The following is a 22,082-nucleotide window of genomic DNA, read 5'->3' on the forward strand; positions in this document are numbered from 1 at the left end:
AACTGGAACAGCAAAGGTTGAGATGGACATGAAGTTTCCTCCAAGGAATGCTGCTCTCAAGTAATCTGCATTAAGTTCAGGTTCCATAATGCTAAAGCTTTCCCCCAATAGAGAGACAAAAATAAAAGTAATCCTCAGAGAATGACTTGTGATGGATTGAATCAGTCTCCCAAGAGTGAGGGGCCTTATAATAAACAAACTGAACCAATGGATGGAACCCATTAACTGTTCAAAAGTGAAAAAAGGACGAGCACACTAAAAATTAAATCCAATCATATTTCAAAAGTTTAATATAGGTTTTATAAAACTGTACTTGCAGTATTTAATACAGGAGCTTATTTTTGCAGCCTAAATTACCTTGTACATCTAAATAATTGCAGATTACATGCTAGAAAATGCAATTAGTTTGATGCTAATGTTAATATGTACAATGTAATTCAAAGCATAAATTCTGAAATACAGCTCACAGTCCTGTTGTGCAGTCAAGCTGAACTCCCTTGTAGTAGAAAGTGGGAGAAATTGTCACAAAAGAAATACAGCTTTTCTCCCAATAGAAATAATGCATATGACTCCATCCTGTCCAAAGTAGCTCTCTAAAGTTCTTTAGCATATCTTAATTACAGAGACAACTGAATCCTATTTATAGTATTTAAAGCCATATATGAATAAATTTAAAACAGTATAAGAAGAATTTGAATAGAAATAATTAATGACAAAATATCCTGATTTTTCATTTGGTATATATTTACAAAGTATATTTACATAATGTTGAGAAGGATGACTATTTAAATTGAGAGAAAACATTATTGAAATAATTTTATTTCTTTTATTCACATCATTTTGATATATAGAATGTAATATTCTACCATGACAGGAGTTACACCATGAAAAAACTTTAAAAAAGGTCTCATTTTCAACTGTTAAGTAGAATTATTATTCAGTTCAATAACCACACTGCGTTTTGCTTTCCAATAGCCACCACATCAACAGGTTTCAAATTACCTGTCTTAAGTTGACTTTTACTCTCTTTGATTTTAACTCTTATAATTTCCTGAAATGGAAATGCTAGAGTTTATTTTTTTTAATTCAGTCAGTAAAAGGTATAACTTTTCACTTCTGAGAAAACTAATCATGTACAGACTTAAAAATGTTACATGAAATCACTTTGATAGGAAGTCCTCCAGGTTAAAACACATGATATAGATGACTTCACTTAGAATATTCAGAGTCAAAAAATTCAGCAAAAGGAGAAGAAAAAGCAATTTTTTTAAATTTTTAACCAAATATAACAGATTTTATCATTAGTTTCAACAAAAAAAGTAGGGTAACCATATAATATATCATTCAAACCAGGACATCTTGATAGTGAAAGAGTGCTAGTAATAATAATTACATTGGTACCATAGGTATGAACTGGGACTCTCTTTCAGAAAATTGGGACTTATGATTAACCTAACAATAACCGTTAGGCTGCAATAACATGCAGAAATCATACCTTTCCCATATATATCTGGAATAAAAAGCAGAATAGCAATCATCCAGATAAATGAATTTTGGCAACAGTGGTTCCTTCTCATGTTCATGCCTCTGTTCAATATCACCTCCTCTCCAAGCCAGACGCCCCATTTAAAACGATCAATTCTTACCCCACCCGGTCATTTTCCATCCTATTACCTTGCTATCATTCCTTTATTTGTTATTTTGAGTATCTGAAATAATCTCATTTGTTCATTGTTTATTTCCTGAATGCTTCCTTCTCACTCCCCTACTGGAATGCAGCATTCATGATAAGCAGGGGCCTGCTCTATCTTAACCGTGTCCAAATTCCCAGGAGTTTTTAAAAAAGGCCTAAAACATAAAAGGCATGCAAAAATTTTGTTGAATGAATGAATGCATTCAGAGAGTTTCTTTTGGTTCCATCTTCTCCTTGGCATCAAAGACAAATTAAAATGACTCTCTGAATTAAATTATGGCTCTGTTTCATTTTATGTGGTAGGACTAAAGGATTTCTGTGGTTTCTTCCACTGCTAATAACTCATTCCCAATGGACCCCATTCCTTTCTGACACTAATTCATTTTCTACATCCAGAAAATAAGAATGTTTGGGGATCAAGGAGTAGGGCAACTCACTTATTCACAGTGGATGAATGCTCAAAGCTGATCATTTTGCCAGTAAAAACGCCCTCATATTATGTTTGCACCTGCAGAATTTGGTTGACAGAGAGGTAGCCAGAAGGTATCATTGTAGTCAATGATAGAGTTGTTGATGTAATACTTCGCCAATAAAAAAAATCATCACAGGGTAGGTATAAAATGGGAAATGATGAGAGCCCAAGCCAGCCACTCAGGATTTATGTATCAAGGTGGAAACTTACAATTGTACTGCCCAAAGAAGTTTTCTGGGAAATCTCATGATAATCTGACAAGGATCTCTTCTAAATTTTCATAAAAATCTCTCAATTTTAAATCTTTATTTTGTCGGTGTTCTTTTGAACACCTAATAAATTCAGACCTTGGGGGTTAAGAAAATAGTACTGCTAACATTACCTGGGTAAGCCAGAAATCTGAGACACCAATAAAATCAGTGTTTATAAAAACAACTCATGTAAAATATCTTCAATTGATCTAATTTAAATTTCTCTCAATTCTGTACAAAACATTCTTCCTGAACTATAAGTAACAGGCATAGAATAGATTTTCTAGGTAAAGAACCAAGTCTATCCAGCTACAACAAATGTTATAAACAAGAGAACAGCATAAAGGGACTCAATTAGACATACATATTTTAAGCATGAATGTTTATCATCTGTTTTCATTACATCCTCATCTCTACTTACAGATAAATTATAGGCTTTTAAAAAGACAAAATATCCAGAAAAGAAGTTAAAATGTTTTCAATAGACTCAGTTTGAAACAGGGACAATTAATTATGTAATTTCACACTGATTCTGATATATTCAATATAAATTGGCTATGGACAATTATCATGATTCAGCATTTGTTCAGAGCTCATATTTGTTATTGATTGTATACAAAACAGATTTCAAGATTTTAAATGATATGTAAAATTCTCAAATTATTCAATGTTTATTTTCCCCCAGTACTAGCAACTTTTAAAAATCATAAGAAAAAAATTAAATGGTATATTTTATATTGGTATCCTCTAAAATTCACAAGTTAAATATTTAACAGGTAAATTTTTTTTAGGGCCATAAATAGTACAAACTTTTGTGACTCTCTCATATAAAGTACTGTTGAAAATCTCTCAAGACCTTAAAGAGCAGAAAACATGAGACCAGGTTTTTTGAAAGACAAATAATTTAAGGCTAAAATATTTGGTATTAATAATTAATGCCAGTAGCCTTCCTAGTCTAATAAAGTAAACATGCACAAGAACTACAAGTTTTAACAAAACATCACAATTTTATCAGATATGTGTGTGTGTGTCTGATAAAACACACAATGTTTTATCGCCCTGAAAGCTATCCACTCATGTTTGGCTTAATACATATATTAGAAATGTAGGGAAGAGTACCACCTCTTTAAATATATATATATATATTTTTTTCAGAATATACAATATAAATATGCCATATATAAATCATGCCATAAAACTAAATGCAAAATTTGCACATTATAGCATGCTTGATGTGATAAAACATGCCTGTTAATAAGAACTTCCTTACGATGTCTCCCTTTTTAACTTTCGCTCTCTGCACAGGAGCAACACTTGAGAAGGAAGGATTATCAAATATGCATATAGGACTGGGAGGGGAAATGTACCTTGCAGATTCCTTTGGCAGGATTACCTTGCCGGCCAAATATTGGACTATTACTAAATTGAACATTAAATAATGCCTAAAGGTGGTGTACTTTGTTATGTGAATCGATCAGAGTTCATTTTCCTTAACTTGGCTGGAAGATTGCCTTCCATCCTGGCTGCTCCTCCAGCCATCTTTTGAAGCTTTGGTGGCAAATCAGCCACGGACTGGCTCATGGGATCAGATAACATCTTAGCGGTTTTCGATACCAGTTTTTCTTCTGAGTTACCAGGAACTGAACTTATTCGTTGAAGTTTCATTGGTAAATCCCCCAAACTGTAGGCTTTTTCTGAAGTTGTGGAGCTCATTCTCAAGAGCTTTTTGGGAAAGTCTTCTCTTCCAGTGATTTTCTGCAGCTTAGATGGAAGTTTTGTACTAATGTCATCAAGACCATCTAAGCAATCCACAGAATTATGTCTTTCTTTGCTGTTGGTTATAGCTGGTGCTATTAAAGGGGATGACATGAGAAGCATTTCTTCCTGTTCTTTCACACTGTAAGGTGGGGTAGGGACTTCAAATGTTGCATGGAATTGGGAATAATCAACTTTAAAGAATCCTTCCTCTAGGGAAATTACAGGGAAAAAACGATGACCCCAAAGAACTTCATCTTCAGTGTATGATGTTCGAGCTTGACATGTCATCCCTATAAGCAAAAAGAAAGGTCTTGAGAAATTATGCATGGTGAAAGCATATGTAAAACCAGTTTGACCTAAAAGATTCACTTTGCATTCTTATCCTTAGGGATATTCTACCTTTTTATCCTGATTAATCATCACAACAATACAATACTTATAGAGAATTAGGGTTAAATGTATAATTTTAAAAGGCATATTAATGATAAATTACTCACTGAATCCTTCTGAATTCTTATAATCACTATCAACTGTATACCACAAGGAAATCATCTGTTATCACTTATATACAGTCTAATTCCAGATGGTTTTTAAAGAAACTTACATTGAAAATAAATGCCTACTATATATCAGGCACTGTACCAGGTGGTCTATATATATTATTTCTGATCTTCACCATTGTCCTGCTAAGAAGGATTCTTATGCTCACTTTGAAGAAAGGAATTAGTGCTCAGAGAGGTTAAGTCTCTTGATCTTCCTTGGGCAGAGATCTAGTAAGCTGTGAAGAAAGGATGTTGGTATCATGATAACGTCTGTATTTTTTCACTTTGCCATGATGCCTCTATTGTTGTAATTAAGAATCTGATTCCAAACAATTTATCCTTTACCTCTGTCATGATGCAAATCTGACAGTGACCAATTATCAGTCCTCAAAATCAATACCATGTCATGAATATCCACCAAGAACATTTATATAATAAGATAATAACATTACTTTAACAATAATTTTTAGTTTTATACACATACACACGGTAGAATTCTGTACCTTTCAGGCATTTTCTAGCCTCTGAATGAATATTTTATATAAAAAAAATTAGGTCATCATTTAATTAAAGAAAGTTAAAACATTTTTCCTGATTTTTTTTTGGTTTTATTTTGAGAAATTAAAAAATAAAGAAAAGTACCTGGAATAAATAACAGGTATCTATTGTTCCTATCCATTTACAGATAATGTAGCATAACCAATAATGGGCGTGAGGTATCTCAGAAAACATATCCTTAATCCTAATCCATTCCTGTGGGTGTAAACCCATCGTAAAGAGGAACTTTTGATGAGGTTATTCAGTTAAGGTGTGGCCCACCTGAATTAGGATGAATCTTAATTCTCTTACTGGAGTCCTCTTTAAGCAGAATGAAACTGAGGGCTCAAAGAGAAAACCATGGAAAGAAGCCAGAAGTCAATGGAATCCAGAGAGGCCTGGAGAGGCTGCTATGTGACAGAAAAGCCAAAGACCAATTATGGCAGGTAACCAGTCCCAGAACAGAACTCTTTGGGAAGAAAGCACTACCTTGATAAGACCTTGATTTGGATGAATTCTAGTCTCAAAACTGCAAGCCAATAAATTCCCTTTTTTTAAGCCAACCCACTGGATATTTGTAGAAGAAGCCAGGAAACTAAAATATTGTTGAAGTACTTTTTAATTTCTCTCCCCAAAGCAACCACTCCAATGAATTCTTTAGGTATCTTTCTAGTCCAAGACATTAATTTAAGGGAAAAAGTCATAAATACATACTTACTGTTAAGGGTTAGCACTTCCCTTACTATCTCAAAATAATTAAGACAAAGTTACTACATAACAAGATTGATGGTGGTCAGAATTACCTGAAGTGAGGAGTAAATATTCAATGTAATAAAGTGTTTTGAAATTTAACATGGGTTTGCCCTTTGATCAATTTAAACTCAAGTATACATTAAGAGTTGAAATAAATTCAGATCATAAATTTTGCTCAGTTGTTTGTAATAATAGAGTAAATGCTGGAGCAAAATTTGATCACTACCATTATCTTATCCCATTTCATTTGGTGACTTTTTTTCACATTAGAAATGGAATATGAGAGAACCAACAAGATGACGGCAGAATAAGGAGTTCCTAGAGTCAGCAACTTGTACAGGAGAGTTAGCAAACACTCCGGAGCTACCTGAAGCACCTGTTTGGGGGTTCCAGGGGACCAGAAGACCATCTTGCAACATCCTTGAAGGAGTGGAAGGAGGAGATGGCCCATCTGCCACCCTGGAGGCTGGTGCCCATCCTCCACTGGAGGCACAAGCCACTTCGGGAGCTGTTCCGCAGCTGGAATGGAAGCTCTACTTCCCCAGAACGGGGGAGAAAGAGACAGTTGGGCACCAATTTCAGCTCTGATGAGTAAATTCAGCAGGCTACAGTATAATCCTGAGAACAGCTAAATTTTGAGCCTGTCCAACTAGAAAGAGGATGAGTGCCGCCATATTCATTCTGCACCTGCAGGAGAGAAGTGGGGGGGACCGAAAACCCCAGTATTGGTGGGGACTGGCTTTTTTCTATCCAGATACGACTGCAGCTCTAGCTTAGGACCCAGAGCTACCTCCAGTAGGGAAAAAGCTGTGGGGACCTGCACCAGCCTCTCTGGGAGATTACCTGCCAAGCCTCAGAGGCCAGTGATTATCCTACTCTGGCAGCACGAGCCACCTCAGGAGCTATTCTGTGGCTGAAATCGGAAGCTCCATTTCCCAGAAACAGGGGAGGAAGAGACGGTTGGCTGTGGATTTTGGCTACTGATTGGTAGACTTGGCTGGCTAAGATATAACCCTGGGACCAGCTGGGGTGTGAACCAGCCCAAGTCAGAAAGAGGCCAGTAGTCACCATTTTGATTCCACCGCAGCCTGATAGGAAGCCTGGCTGACTGAAACCCTCAGTGTCTGCGGGAAGCAGTTTCTTTTACACAGATGAGCCTGCTGCCCTATCCTAGGCTTGAGCCCCGCCTCTGGCAGGGAGGAGGCTGAGGAAACCTGCACCAACCTATACAGGTAACTGCAGGGAACTTTGGCTGGTATAGACTGAAAATCAGAAGTCTACCAGGGCAATTGCGGTCATCTTGTACCTGCCCTGCATAGATTGCTGCCCACACCTGCAACTCCATCCCTGCCACAGGCAGGGAAGAAAGGGATGTGAAGCTTCATCAGTCTCTCTTGACAACTACAGTCTAGGTCTGCACTTGGATTATTCCACACAGCTGTGATTCTGTCCCTATCCCTGGCAAAGAGAAAGTTGGAAGAAGCTTCATTGGTCCCTGTGGAAATGAGGGCAGCTTGAGCCTCCACAGCTTACAGTACCAACTACATGCTTGGCTCCTACTGCACAACCAGCAAGGGAGAAAGGATAGGAAGCCCTGAATTAAAGAGAAAAACTGCACTCAGAAAAAATACTCTAGTAAGCCAGATGCAAAGACACCAACAAAAAATTACAATCCACAGCAAGAAACAGGAAGCTATGGCCCAGTTAAAGGGACAAGATAAGCCTCCAAATGACATAAAGGAGTTGAGACAACTAATCCTAGATGTTTAAACAAATCACCTTAATAAATTCAATGAGATGGCTAAAGAGATTAAGGATATTAAGAAGACACTGGATGAGAACAAAGAAGAATTTGAAAGCATACATAGAAAAATACCAGATCTTGTGGGAATGAAAGGTGCAATAAATGAAATTAAAAAAAAAAACATTGGAATCATATAATAGCAGATTTGAGGAAGCAGAAGAAAAGATTGGTAAGCTTGAAGAAATGGCCTCTAAAGTGAACATACAAAAGAAGAGATAAAGAAAAGAATGGAAAAAATTGAACAAGGTCTCAGGGAACTAAATGACAGCAAAAAGCATGCAAACATATGTATCATGGGTGTATCAGAAGGAGTAGAGAAGTCAAAAGGGGCAGAAATACTATTTGAAGAAATAATGATAGAAAGTTTTCCAGCCCTACTGAAGGACATAGATATCCCTGTCCAAGAAGCACAATGTACTCCCATCCAAAAAATCCAAATAGACCAACTCCAAGACACATATTCATCAGAATGTCAAATGCCACAGACAAAGAGAGAATTCTGAGAGCAGCAAGAGAAAATCAATGCATAACATATAAGGGATATCTAGCAAGATTAAGTGCTGATTTCTCACCAGAAACCATGGAGGCATGAAGACAGTGTTCTGATACAGTTAAGATACTAAAAGAGAAAAACTTCCAGCCAAGAATCTTATATCCAGCAAGACTGTCTTTCAAAAATGAGGGAAAAATTAGAATATTCACAGATAAACAGAAACTGAGAGAATTTCTAAGCAAGAGACCAGATTTTCAGGAAATACTAAAGGGTGTGCTAGAGCCAGAAAAGAAAAGACAGAAGAGAGGGGCCTGGAAGAGAGTCTAGAAATGAAGATTATATCAATAAAAGTAACTAAGCATCAAAAGAATGGTGAAAATAAGATATGACAGATAAAACTCAAATAGTCAGGAATAAACTTAACCAATGATGTAAAGCACTTGTATTCCAAAAACCAACTCAATTTTAAAACAAATTTTAAAAAAGCCCAAATAACTGGAAGAACATTCCATGTTCATGAATTGGAAGACTAAGTATCATTAAGATGTCAATTCTACTCAAATTGATGTACAGATTTAATGCAATCATGATAAAAATTCCACCAGCATTAAAGAAAAAAATGAAAACATGATAATTAAATTTATTTGAAGGGTAAGGAGTCCTGAATAGCCAGGAAGATGTTAAAATGGAAAAGTGAACCCTCATCTCCAGACTTTAAATCATAATACCTACCTCTAGTGGTAAAAACAGCATGGTACAGGCCTAAAGACAGACACAATAGGCCAATGGAACCAAATTTATGGTTCAGAAACAGACCCTCACAGGTATTGGAAAATCATATTTGACTAGCCTGTCAACTCACACAACTTGGGCAGAACAATCCATTCATCAAATTGTGTTGAAAGAATTGGATATCCACAGCCAAAAGAAGGAAAGAGGACCCCTATCTCACAACTTATCCAAAAATTAACTAGAAGTGGATCAAAAAACTAAAAATAAAAGCAGGAATCATAAAACTTCTGCAAGAAATTATTGAAAAATATCTTCAAGAACTGGTGGTAAGTGGTGTATTCTTAAAGGAGATAAGAGAAGGACTGAATGGACTATTGATGTTTAATGTATGTAGAAGTTTTAATTAGGTTTACTGTAAAGGTGTGGAAATGTATGAGTGGATGGTAACACACAGTGAGTAACAGCTGGTTTATAAGTGAGGATGTGACTGAAAATGGTAGTCTAGTTATGTAAAAGCCAATTGAGAGAATGCTAGAAAATAATCTAGGAACTGAATAGCACAGTAAACCAAGAGGTGGATAAGAATTGTGGTTGATGGTACTGATTCAAGAGTGTCCTTTGTTAGCTAGAGCAAATGTATATCACTACTGCAGGGTATTGGGAATGTGGAGAAGCATGGGAAAAATACAGCCGGAGTGACCAATGGACTGTGGTTAGTAGTACTAATATATAATATTATACAATATTCTTACATCTATGCAAAAGATGTACTGTGTTGACACTGAGGCAGTATGGAAAATGTCATCCAAGTGTACACTATGGACATGGTAACAATCAGATGATGTTATTTTGTCTGTAGCAAACGACATACCACATTGTGATGTGTTGATGGAGGGGTGTTGTTTAGGAATTATGCACAGGTGCTTGATTGTTTTACAAGTTTACAACTTCTGTCATAAAAAATATATTTAAAAAATTAATAATATGGTGGGTTGGGGGGAAAACACATCAAATGTAAGATAAGGACTATGATTTGTGGTAAGATTTTGACAATATTCTTTCACAATTTGTAACAAACATCTCACGACAATGCAAGGTGTTGGTGGAGGGTTGATGTGTGGGACCCCTGTATGATGTTATGCATGTTTGCTTTGTAAGTTCACAGCTTTCACTATACACTTAATTGTTTATGCATTTTCATGTATAAATAATATAAAGATAATAAAAATAGGATTGGTTGGGGAAATATATTTTGTTTAGTAGTAATATTTTGACAATGATCTTTAATCATTAGTTAAGAAGGTTTAACAACAATGCAAGTTATTGGTGGTTGGGTGAGATATGAGAGTCCTGTAATGTGTTATATATGTTTGTTTTGTAAGTTCACAACTATTATTATACACTTATTGTTTATGTATGTTTATGTGAGGGTGATATACTTCAATAAAAAATAAAAGTAAAAAAAAAGAAATGGAATATGAAATAAAAATTCAATAGTCTGTCCTGCTATTTACCATGATAGCAAACCACATTGCTGATCCCAAATGCCTGCCTTGGGTTGTTTTCTATGGAACTACTGGAAACCATAGGAAAAAACTTCAAAACTTAAATAGACGGTAAAAATGGGGGTAATAAAATTTTATAAAATTTTCCTTTTGGGGAAACAACGTATTGATTAAACAGATAACTAAAGTACTATAGCATCTCCAAAGGAAACAGGTATTTCAAATGTGTGTTTCATAAAAATATCTGTAAGAATTGTTACTGAAATGCAAATGAGAGACTGGCTAAAAAGGAAGATGGAATCTTATTCTACTGAATGAAATTAACTTGATTTCCTTCCATAGAAAACTATTTGTGGGGCAGTTTATATAATTGAAAAGCATATGAATTTGGCTGCCAATTCCTTTACTAAATAAATAGCATGTGGAAATCACCTAAAATTCTCTGAACTTCAGTTTTCTTTTCTGAAAAACAGGCAGCAATGCCTCTCTGTAAAGAGTTTGAGATAACTTATAGTCATTGGTGAGTAGCAATTCTTCAATATTGGTTCATCAATTGTAATAAAAATAACACACTGACGTAAGATATTAATAATAGGGGAATATGTGTGTGTGTGAGAGGAGGAGGTATCATATGGGAATTTCCTATACTTATGATGTAACTTTTCTGTAATCTAAAACTTCTCTAAAAACAGTTCATTATTTAAAAAGTACATGGAACTGTGCTTTGTATTTACAAGATGTTCTATAGAGACTGCTGTTTCATTGTTTAGTAAAGATCCCTTGAATTTTCTGTTAAGTGGGAAATGTTGACATAGTATTTTGTCCTATATTAATAATATAAAAAATTAAATATAAAAATCACTGGATATTAAGTAGCAATTCTCTTTTAAAATTTGTCCAACAAAGAACTATAGAAAAAGATACTTTAGGGCTTCTCAACATTTTCCAATTAAGTATCCCTAAGAGGAGGGGAGACTATATTTGGAAACTGCATGAAAAAGACCAGCAGCTAGCTGAATGACTAAAATCAAGGATAATACCATGTTCATGAGAACATGTGCCAGCTCTTCAACCTTACTTGTTTGTTCTGCTGTTCCTTTTACACTTTCATTAGATGTAGGTACAAAATAACAAACATTTCCAATCCAAAAGCATCACAGTTTGAAAATCTGGATTACCTCCGGATCCTTTTAATTTGCAATCAATATATGGATGATATGGAAGCTTTTAAATAGGATAACAGAAAAAAATTCAAGAAAGTTCAATCTGCAGTTCAGTCAACATGCTAACATCAGATGTAACTGAGAGACTATTTCTTTTTGCAAAAGTTAGTTCAAAATAATGGTGTTGAAAAAGTACAATACAGATTTCAACTGAGAGGCTTTAAAGTAGATATAATGATATAATTATGTTTTCTAAGAACATCTATGTATCATAATAGTCATCTTCTAGAATATTTTATAATGTGGTATTTCTTATTGTAAATCAAATTATCTTAAAATAGTCTATGTTTAGATTCATAATTACAAGTACCGTTTGAATTCAAATAAACACAGGTAAATATAATTATTCAAAAGGTACTATGCAATTACACCTATTAACTGGCAGTGCAACTGTTTGCATGTTTTAACCAGATTCTAGATTTGAACAAATGTGGTGAAAATCAACAGAAGCTCATCTCTTTGGAAACTGGCAAAGCAACAGATGCTGCTACTGAAATAGCTGGGACTTCTGAATCTTTAGATTAAAAACATTTTGTGAAAAAAGATTTATTCTGTGCATAGATTCATGGATGAAAAGGATATGTTATTTTTTTTTTAACTATTTAGTGTTGGTCACGTGTATTTAAAATGACAGAGGCAATGTAGCCTAACCTCTTTATTTTTGAAATTTCTCTTTCCTGATTATGACACTAGGCTGGTGAGATTCTTAACTGAATTGAACATTCCATCAAATATCTAGTCTGAAAGTTTTTAAAGTGAAAATGGCAAAGTAAGTTATTTGACAAGTTCTTCATAAAACTTCCAGAAAAACACCTGTAACTCAGTTATTGTCTAATGTTTCTCTTGGTCAGAGATTGTGCAAAGATGGCGTGTACATGCTGGGCATGATATGGTTAACAAAATACATCCACAGGTCAAGGGGAATGGACAGGATGCCGCGACAGAAAGCATCACATAATCAATAACTTCCATAATGGACGCTTTTTCCAGATCTTACACCCAATATAGAATTGTTTTTAGAAGAGTGAGGAGAGGAAGGAGGAAATGAGAGAAGAAAGTTTGAGGAAGGGATGAAGACAGAGAGGAAGCATTCCCCTGTGAGGGTACCTGCCTGTTTTACCACATAGGTACTAAATAAAAACAAACGTCCTCCAGTTTAGCCTTATAATAATTAAAAAATATTATCAGGTAATGTCTTTAAAGGTTTTAAATATCTTTCTAAGCAGTTTTTACATGTTTATCTTTGGTCCTTATAAGAATCCTTTGAGAATGATATCCCTCTTTTATTCCCCTTCCCATTTACTAGAGGTGGGAACAGTCCCAGAGCAATTACAAAATAGTAAGAACACAGAGAGAGGACGCAGAGAAACTAGACTAGGAACCCAGGAAACTGAACTTGAAAATTCCTTCCGTGTTGCTGCCTCTAGATTAAGGTGTGCTGTGTTATAGAAAGAAGGAACAGGGGGAGGTTTAGCACTAGAAATATAGTTGAATATTTCAAGTGTTAACTTCAGGGTAAAAGAGTTTCTAGTTGTTAGTAAAATTATTAAAAATATTATTAATCTTTTATTGAATACTTAACTATGTCAATACACTGTGCCACATAAATTTTGCATAGTTTATTTTGTTTAATCATCACAGCAATCCTATAACTGGGTCTTATTATCTCCATATTAAGATGAGAAAACTGGAGCTTGGAGATGTCACATAGCAGAGAGTAAACAACAGAGCTAAGCACAAAACTCTATACTGACTCCCAAACTTAAGTTCTTAACTACCAAACTTTACTGACTCATGATTTAGAGAGAGAGTATTGGAATTTGATAAGAAAATGGACAAAATGTTACCTATATAAATACATGTGCATATAAATATATATGTGGATGCGTATATCTATATTAATTAATCTTATTGATTAATAAAGTCTACACTCTTCATTGCTAGTGTGGGGTCCATATTTTTCAACTACCTTCCTGATTACACAAAATCTTTATTCATTATTATAAAGCTCTGAACCAAGTAGACTCCATATGATGATCATAGCTGATATTCTGGTAGCCAAAGGAAGCAGGCCATGTGAGTTCTAGAGGTCATCTGCACAGACAATTAAGCAGGAGCTTTCATGTTAGGACCTCCTAACATTGGGATGGAACCCCCATCTCCACCATTAATTAATGGCTAACCTTGAAAAAACTACTATCCTCAAACCTCAGTTTCATCATTTGAACATTGAGGCTCACTCTATGGATTTTGCAGGAATATTGTAAGTATCAAATGAAATGAAGCAATATATGTAATTGCCCACCAATTAATGTTAGTAATTTTCCTCCAGAAGACTCCCTAAATAATGGATACATGACTACTCTATAAGTTTCACTTATAAATAAAAATTGAAAAATTTAATCAAATAATGCAGTTTTACTTCCTTAAAGCTGTCCTCCTGCCTACTTTTTCTTCAGATCGACAGCTGTTTTTAATAAATAAATGGACCAATTGCTTAATATGTGTAACATGCACTACATCACAAAATAATTTCCTAGTTGGCCTTACATATTGCACTGAAGCTTATTGAAAAAGGTCTGCAGATTTTTCTTCCCTAAAGTACTTTGAAAATTTCATCCTCCCCTGAGATATAATAACTGTAGGACTTACTTGGCATTCTCTGCATGTTCTCTATTGTATTGCACTGAGCTGAACCCAAATTTAAACTATAAACTTTCTGAGGAAGCTTATGATGTTTCTTTGTATCTTGTTTATAAAACATAAAGACACTCTGTACAGGACTGTTCAATAATACTAAGGTTACTGGCATGAGGCTCTTCTAGGATACAGGTTGCAAAGCTATTAAGAATATATAAATTGCTTCCAGAAACTGCAGTTTTCAAGTAGAGAGAAGCCCCTTTAAAGCTCAACAAATTCTTCCCTGACAGACTTTTAGAGAGTAGTAGAAGTTTTTGGCATTCATTCAATCCAATCTTACACTCCATTATTTACAAGCACTTGGTCTAATGTGCTCTCAGACAACAGTTTTTCATTATTTCTCAAGGAGGTCAAAGAATTCTTACAAATAAAGTTCACTTACATTTGTTAGGAAATAAAGCTTCAATAAGAAAATCAACATCAAAGATTTCGAATGTAATACTTTTATAAGTTTCCAGAAGAATAAAAGAAAGGAAAACAGATTTTTAACCATGACAGGGGAACCAAATGTTACGATCCTCAGAGGGAATTTAAGAGTAGCTGCTAAAGATCAATGGCAGGTAGAAAATAGGCCAGGGGCTCCACGACAATACTCAAGTTAGTTGAAAACCTATTTAGGAAAAATTGATTAGTATTAAGTAAAAGAATATGCTTGAGATTGTTCCTGTTTCAACCATTCACTCTAAGTAAGATATTGGACATATTATTTAAATTGTCTGAACTGTTCTATAAAAGATAGGTTGTAATAAGAAAGAATAATAGCTAATTTATAAGGTTATTATGAAGACAAATCATATTACCTATTTAGTGTGCCTATTATATCACCTGGTAAATAACATAAGTGTAATCATTGCTAGCTTTTATTATCACCATAATTACTGGGGGTCCAGTTAGGTATAAGATCAGTTTAGATATATTTCAAATTGTTCTTTGGTGATCATCTCATTTCTCAGAATTTACTCAAAGCAAATGAATAATTTCCCCCTTATTGTTTCTGACAACTTGATATAGACCATGTTGCCTATTCTTATCTGAAGTATGTAGAACATATAATTACACACATTATGAACTGAATCAAGTTTAGCACTGTCATCCTAGTCTGCTCTGCACAAATGTGACTTTATAATAGCAACTACTTCCCCCAAATACAGTTAATTTCTCTACCATGTTGCTAAGGCTATCCACTCTCATTTCATATAGAAACAATACAAACTGTGTCAAGTGTACTTAAGATGTTTATCATTCCTTTAACATAATAATGGAAATGTTCCACCCTTAGTACATCTTTTCTGCCTTTACTTCATGGTACAGGTTAAAACATGTTTCCCTGTGTTGCCAATTTTAATATCAAAACAATAGCTACTTAAATCCATTCATGCTATTGTTTTCTCTTGAGAAGATATGATTTTTATTTCAAAAATATCATAATACTTAAGTTATATTGTAATGCAATTACCATTAAAGGATACCCCACATTTTAAAATTAACATCAGAAAAGATACTTTTCAAAAGAAAAATGTAATGATTTTTAGCTATAAAAAATAAAGAACAAATATTGGGGGATGCTGGCATTTAATTATATTGGAGAACATTATCTCTGTCATTGGGAAGGTACCTGAAATACTGTCTAAAGCAATAGCACATATGCTGATTTTTTCCAAATATTACAAAACAAATTACAAAAATAAAATGATTATATTAATCCATGTTTTTAAAGATATTCCTAAAACTTTGCTTTTCAATGAAATTCAAAACCACTTTGTGCGGTAATGGCGATTGAGGTCATAAGTAAATCTGTAGGAGATTTGGGTGGATATGGTAATACAAAAAGGAAAATAAGGGCTGGCAAGGATGTGGAGAAACTGGAACTTGCACTTCTGGTGGGAAGGTAAAATATTTCAGATGTTTTGGAAAATATTCTGGCTGTCTTTCATAAGTTAAACATAGAATTCCCATCTGCCCCAGCAATTCCACTCATAGATATATACCCAGAAGAATTGAAACAAATAAAATTGCTACACAAATGTTTGAAGCAGCACTATTCAGAATAGCCAAAAGGTAAAAATTATCCCAATGTCCACAAGCCAATGACTGGATAAACATAATGTGTACATCCATTCAATGGAATATTATTCAGCCATAAAATAATGACATTTTGCTAAATGCTATGACATGGATGAACCCTGAAACATTATGCTAAGTGAAAGAAAGAAGGCACAAAAAGCCACATATTGTATGGTTCCATTTATATGAAATATCCCAAATTGGCAAAACCATAGAGAGAAAGAGGACTAGAGCTTGCTAAGTGCTGGAGAGAGAGGAAATAGGGCATAACTGCTTAATGAATATGGGGTTTCCTTTTGGGGTGATGAACAGACTAGGGAACTAGATAGCGGTGATGTTTACACAACATTGTGAATGCACTAAATACCATTTAAACCACTTTGAAGTGGTTAATATGGTGAACTTTATGTTATTTGTATTTTATCACAGTAAAAAAGGAACAAGGAAGATATTTATGTACTTGAATTGGAAAGATCTCCAAAACATATCAAGTAAAAATAAAGATAATTGCAGAACAATATTTATTGTGCAATATCGTTTATATAGAAAAGGGAAAATTACCTAAAAACATGCACCTTATTTGCTTGTATAAATGGAATATATCTCTGGAAGTATGTACAAGATATTGAAAACATTAGGCACCTTTGAGAAAGGAAACTGAGTGACAAAGGTTGAAGGGAAGGAGACTTTCATCATGTTACTGGTCTGCAGCTTCTAATTTTTGAACATATGGTACACAGAATAAATAAAAATTTATAAAGAAATAAAAATAAATAAACTTCAAACTTACAAATATGTCTTCCTAGTTCCTTCAAAACCTGGTTGTACACTACCATTACAGTTTCATCTCTTAAAAAACCCTTAAAAAAATAACCACAACAACACACAGTAAAAATATGTGCCTGATTCTAAGTATTTTATATGTATATTATATAGTTCTCTCCACAGTCTTATGAGGTATTTACTCTTATTTTTCTACTATTACAGACAAAGTTCCTATGGTATAGGGAGGTGAAGAAGTTTGTCCAAACCCACACAAGTGATGGTTTTAGTCAAGATACAAACTCATGCCCTTCAGCTCCAGAGACAATATTTTTAACCTCCATGCTGTTCTGTTACAGTTTTCTTGAATGAATGAATCTCCATTGAAATTACTGTTTTCCATTCATATTACTTGGTCCACGTTGCTTCAATTGCTTGAAATGTCCTCTTCTGTCTTTCCAAGTAATGACATAATTCCTCATATTCAAAGAGCTGATGAAATGCTTTAGTTATTAAATATCATTAATTCCATGATATCTTTCCTAACTTTTTCTATTTTAATGTATTGTCTTTTAAATATAGCATATCCATTGTCACTTATACACACACATACACTTTCCTCACCCGGTAGGGACTGCAAATACCTCGAAGACATGCATAATTGACTTCACTCAGTAAGAGCACTTACACATTTATCGACTTATTTTATATGTCCTTCGGGCTAGGAATTCTCCTATGTGCTGAACAGAGGTGCGACAAGGTCCAACGGCAATGGAAGGAATGATCAGCCCCCTTAACCTTCATTTTTAAATCTAATCTTGAAGGATTAGTAGCAGTTTTCCACACATTCCATTGCCACAGTGAGAAAAAACTACAACCTGGATAGGGAAAGAGAACTTGCAAAGACAGCCAGTTGGGCCTGAGTTTAAGATACAGTTGCTATTTGTTCATTTGCTGCAATTAGAGACACATATCAGATTAGAAAACATCTCTGAGGAAGCTCCACTTCACTTTGGCATCTAGTACTTCCTACTATTCCAAGAATTAGGTGCTCAATACATTCTTGAGAAGAGACATAAGAGGAATAAAGGGAAAAGAATGGAAGGGTGAAACATGAGTGAAGGAGAAGAAGTCAACTTTTGGAATTAAACAGATTCTCCATAACCGTAGATAATCCTCTTCATCACTGCTAGAGAGAGTCGCTAACAAAACTACAAGGGATATAATTACTGATGAAAGAGACATCTGCAATAAATCAATCTGCATTATTCCCTGTGTTTCTAAGGTGCTGACCTATGAATTACATCATTTCATGAACACAAAAACTGACCTTGAAATATCTACAATAAAAGAGTCTCATTTTGATTAGTGAAGTAGGAAAAATAATATGAAAATAAATGATAAAATTTAAAATATATAAATATATAAAATACAAATAAACTTTGCACTAAGAAGTAAGACATATCTGCTGATAAACTGTATTTAATGATAACCAGTATTTTCATGCTTACACTTTTGTGAAATTATACATAGATAAATGCATGTATAGATACAGTTAATGGAGAGGTTAGAGTTACTTGCATTGAATTATTGAGACATGTATTACTTAAATTAATTGGATATTTTGAAACACTTGTCCTCCGGTTAAATTTGAAGTTGTTAAAATGTTTATCTTTTATTCACTGTTACTGATCACCTTATAAAATGGAGTATATCTATTTTTATCTGACAATTTAATCATTGTTTTTCTCCCTAATTCATGATGCTTACATTTTATATAGGTTGCAATATCTTTGCAATCACAAACTATAGCTATTTTTTAACATCTCTTTTGGCAGAAATTCAAATACATTTTGTTTGCTTGCAGGCTTAGAAAAGAGCCTGAACAAATATTTGCAATTCAGCAGTTATTCTGGTTCTATGCTTTGCAGTGAAAGAGTCAGAGATTTTTGTTTCTAATTTTGCCTAAATGAAAAATAAAATGCCTATAATTTTATGGAAACTATTTTAGAGTGCCTTTTATTCTGCTGTGAAAATACTATATCATATTTACACACACGATAAACTATATTTTAATGTATATACTCTATTTTAATATAGAAAAGACTGTTTTGAACATGTATATATAAGTCTTATGAAGGAAATTAATTTTCTGCCATGACAAAAACAGGCACTTAAAAGTCAAAACATTAAATGTTTCCTTAAACTACGTGGTTCTGATTTCCATAGATACTATAATTTCATTCAATTTATTAAAAAATGGATACCTCTTAAAAGAAAAAAGTCAAAGATAAAGCAAAGTCGAAATTCAAACAATGACTTCATTAAAATTGAAGTTTTCAAAAAGAAAATGCTAACCAGACTCGATAAGTTTATGCTAAAATGCAGCTCAACACCTAAAGTCATCCTGAATTTTCTCTTAGATTAAGAGTGAGAAATTATCTGTCAACAAGCATTCTGTTAATGTAGAGAACCAGAGTCCAGAGGCAAAATTCTAAACTGAACTGTTGACCTTTTGTGGAAATGTTCTCATTTGTGTCTTTGCTCAATATTTTGACATTTATGAAAAGAATATATAAATGATGCTAAAGTAAATAAATAAAAAACTGCTATTATTCAAAGACCTGTTAATATTGCAAAACAGCATTGCCAAGGTCTAAACAAAGAGAGGAGGGGGAGAGGGAAAGGTGAGTTAATCCACCTGGAATACTGGGAAGCAAGCTCTCTGGTCAGATGGCCACGTACAAATCATAGGATGAATAATAATAATTGGTCTAGAAAAGGCTCATTTTGTGGCCAAATATATCCACAAGCATCAACTTTTGTGTAATTCAGAATCAGGCAATGAATTCTTACATATTTTGCCAATGTTAATACCTTTTGAACTAGTGATGTCCACCCTTAGACAGACCACTTTTTGAACAATCAACAAAAAAATCAGGTGTTGAAAAATGTAATGTCTTCAATTGTTTTGTTTCAAGTACTGTTTTGCTCTGCCTAATATGCATTCTTGACCATAAGAAAATCATGATCTGTGCGTGATCAAATTCTTGCTTGTACATGCTGACACAAATGTATTCAAAATTATTCTGAGACTGTTTATTTCACTGATTCATATCTTTATTTAACAAACATTCCATGGGGAAAAAAAGTGACAGAAATTTGGCTGCATTTACTGGATGCATCAAGAATAATAGAAATATTTTAAGCCAAATTAAAAAGAAGAATACTGGAAGTACTGATCTTAAAAAATGGGAAGGGAAGGTAGTTTGGGGAGGTTGAGAATTTTGTTTCAGACATGTTAATATGATGTAATAGTAGCTAATCCATGACATAATATCATCTAGCATATACAGCACAGGTATTATATTCTAGGCTCTATGGTAAGAAATATAAATAGATCATTTTATTTTAAAAATGCCTGTGGGGTAGCCATGTACTTTACAGTTGTAAAAATCCTGTACTTAAGAGAGGTTAAATAACTTGCCACACAACTTATGACAGATGAGGTTACTCCTGTCTCCAGTTGGCTATTCTGGATCTCAAGAGACCTTATCTATTGTTTTTTCCCTATATTAGAGAAGGTGTGGGTTTACAGAACAAACATTTATAAAATACATGATTCCCATATATCACCCTATTAATAACATCTTCCTTTGGTATGGGACATTTGCTATAATTGGTGATAGCATATATTTATAATTGTACTGTTGACTATAGATTGTCCATGGCTTAACTTAGGGCTATTTGTGTATTAAAGTTCCATTGATTTTTTAAAAAAATTTTTATTCTGTTACCATATATACAACCTAACATTTTCCCTTTTAGTCACACTCAGATATATATATTTCAGTGCTATTAATTATATTCTCAGTGTTATGCTACCATTCATACCAAAATATTTTCATCACTCCGATTAGGAACACTGTGTAGTTTAAGCCTTAACTTTCCATTTTTCATCCCCACTTCATCCCCTGGTAATCTATATTCTAGATTCTGAGTTTGCTTATTCTAATTAATTCCATTCAATGAAATCATACAATATTTGTGTCTGGCTTATTTCACTCAAGATAATGTATTCAAGGTTTATCCATGTTGTTGCATGTATCAATAAATCATTCCTTTTTATGGCTGAATAATATTCCATGGTATGTTGCTATATTTTAATCAATTCACTATGCTGTAAAGATGGACCTATGTTGCCTATGGGAAAACTTTTAGACTTAATAATTTACCACCAAATCTGTTTTGTTCTCTAATTATTTCTAAATTTTGATTATTATAATTCATAAAGGCATTATTAAAGGACTTTTAAAAACTTTTTAAGAATTGCATTTAAGGACAGAAAAAGAATTCACAAAGCCAAACCCTATTTTTTTCTTAAATTGGCATATATTGTAAACACCATGCTTATCACATTAGGGAATATCTTTCCTGCTCACATACACGTAAACAGGTGTATCTGTTTCACTGAATCTATATATTGTCTGCACAAAATGAATGGAAGCAAGGGACAGATATACTTTCTATATAGTCTAAGCTTATTTCCAAAACCTAAAGTTTAATGTCAAAGTTTCCATAAATGTAAAATTATGTAATCATTCTTTTAAAAATATAAAGAAATGTCCCCTCTGTAATTTGAAACCATCATTATTGCCTGTTTCTTCTCCAAAAGTTGAATTCCCTCTAATGCTGAGAACTTCTAGTTATTTATAGGTTGTCATCAGGCTCTTTTTAATATGCTTCTTCCCTCATGCAACACTGTTTTTCTACCTCTTCAGACATCAGTTCTT

General features: G+C 33.9%; 1 protein-coding gene across 6 annotated transcripts in view; it reads right to left on the reverse strand.

The window, feature by feature from the left end:
- Positions 1–262: 262 nt before the first annotated feature.
- KCNJ3 (potassium inwardly rectifying channel subfamily J member 3) overlaps positions 263–22,082 on the reverse strand; it is a 172,313-nt gene continuing 150,493 nt past the window's right edge. For 4 of the 6 annotated variants that reach the window (XR_011649278.1, XR_011649276.1, XM_004482210.4 and 1 more), the window contains one exon: positions 263–4,464. Coding sequence is in view for 2 of the 6 variants with exons in the window: in XM_004482210.4 (XP_004482267.1) it covers positions 3,878–4,464 (587 nt within the window). In the remaining 4 variants the exon portion in view is untranslated. Of the gene's footprint in view, positions 4,465–4,778; positions 4,953–22,082 lie in introns of all 6 variants that reach the window. The other 2 variants (XR_011649279.1, XR_011649277.1) reach the window with 1 other exon arrangement.

This window comes from Dasypus novemcinctus, chromosome 7 (assembly GCF_030445035.2).
Source record: "Dasypus novemcinctus isolate mDasNov1 chromosome 7, mDasNov1.1.hap2, whole genome shotgun sequence".
Taxonomy (NCBI): Eukaryota; Metazoa; Chordata; class Mammalia; order Cingulata; family Dasypodidae; genus Dasypus; species Dasypus novemcinctus.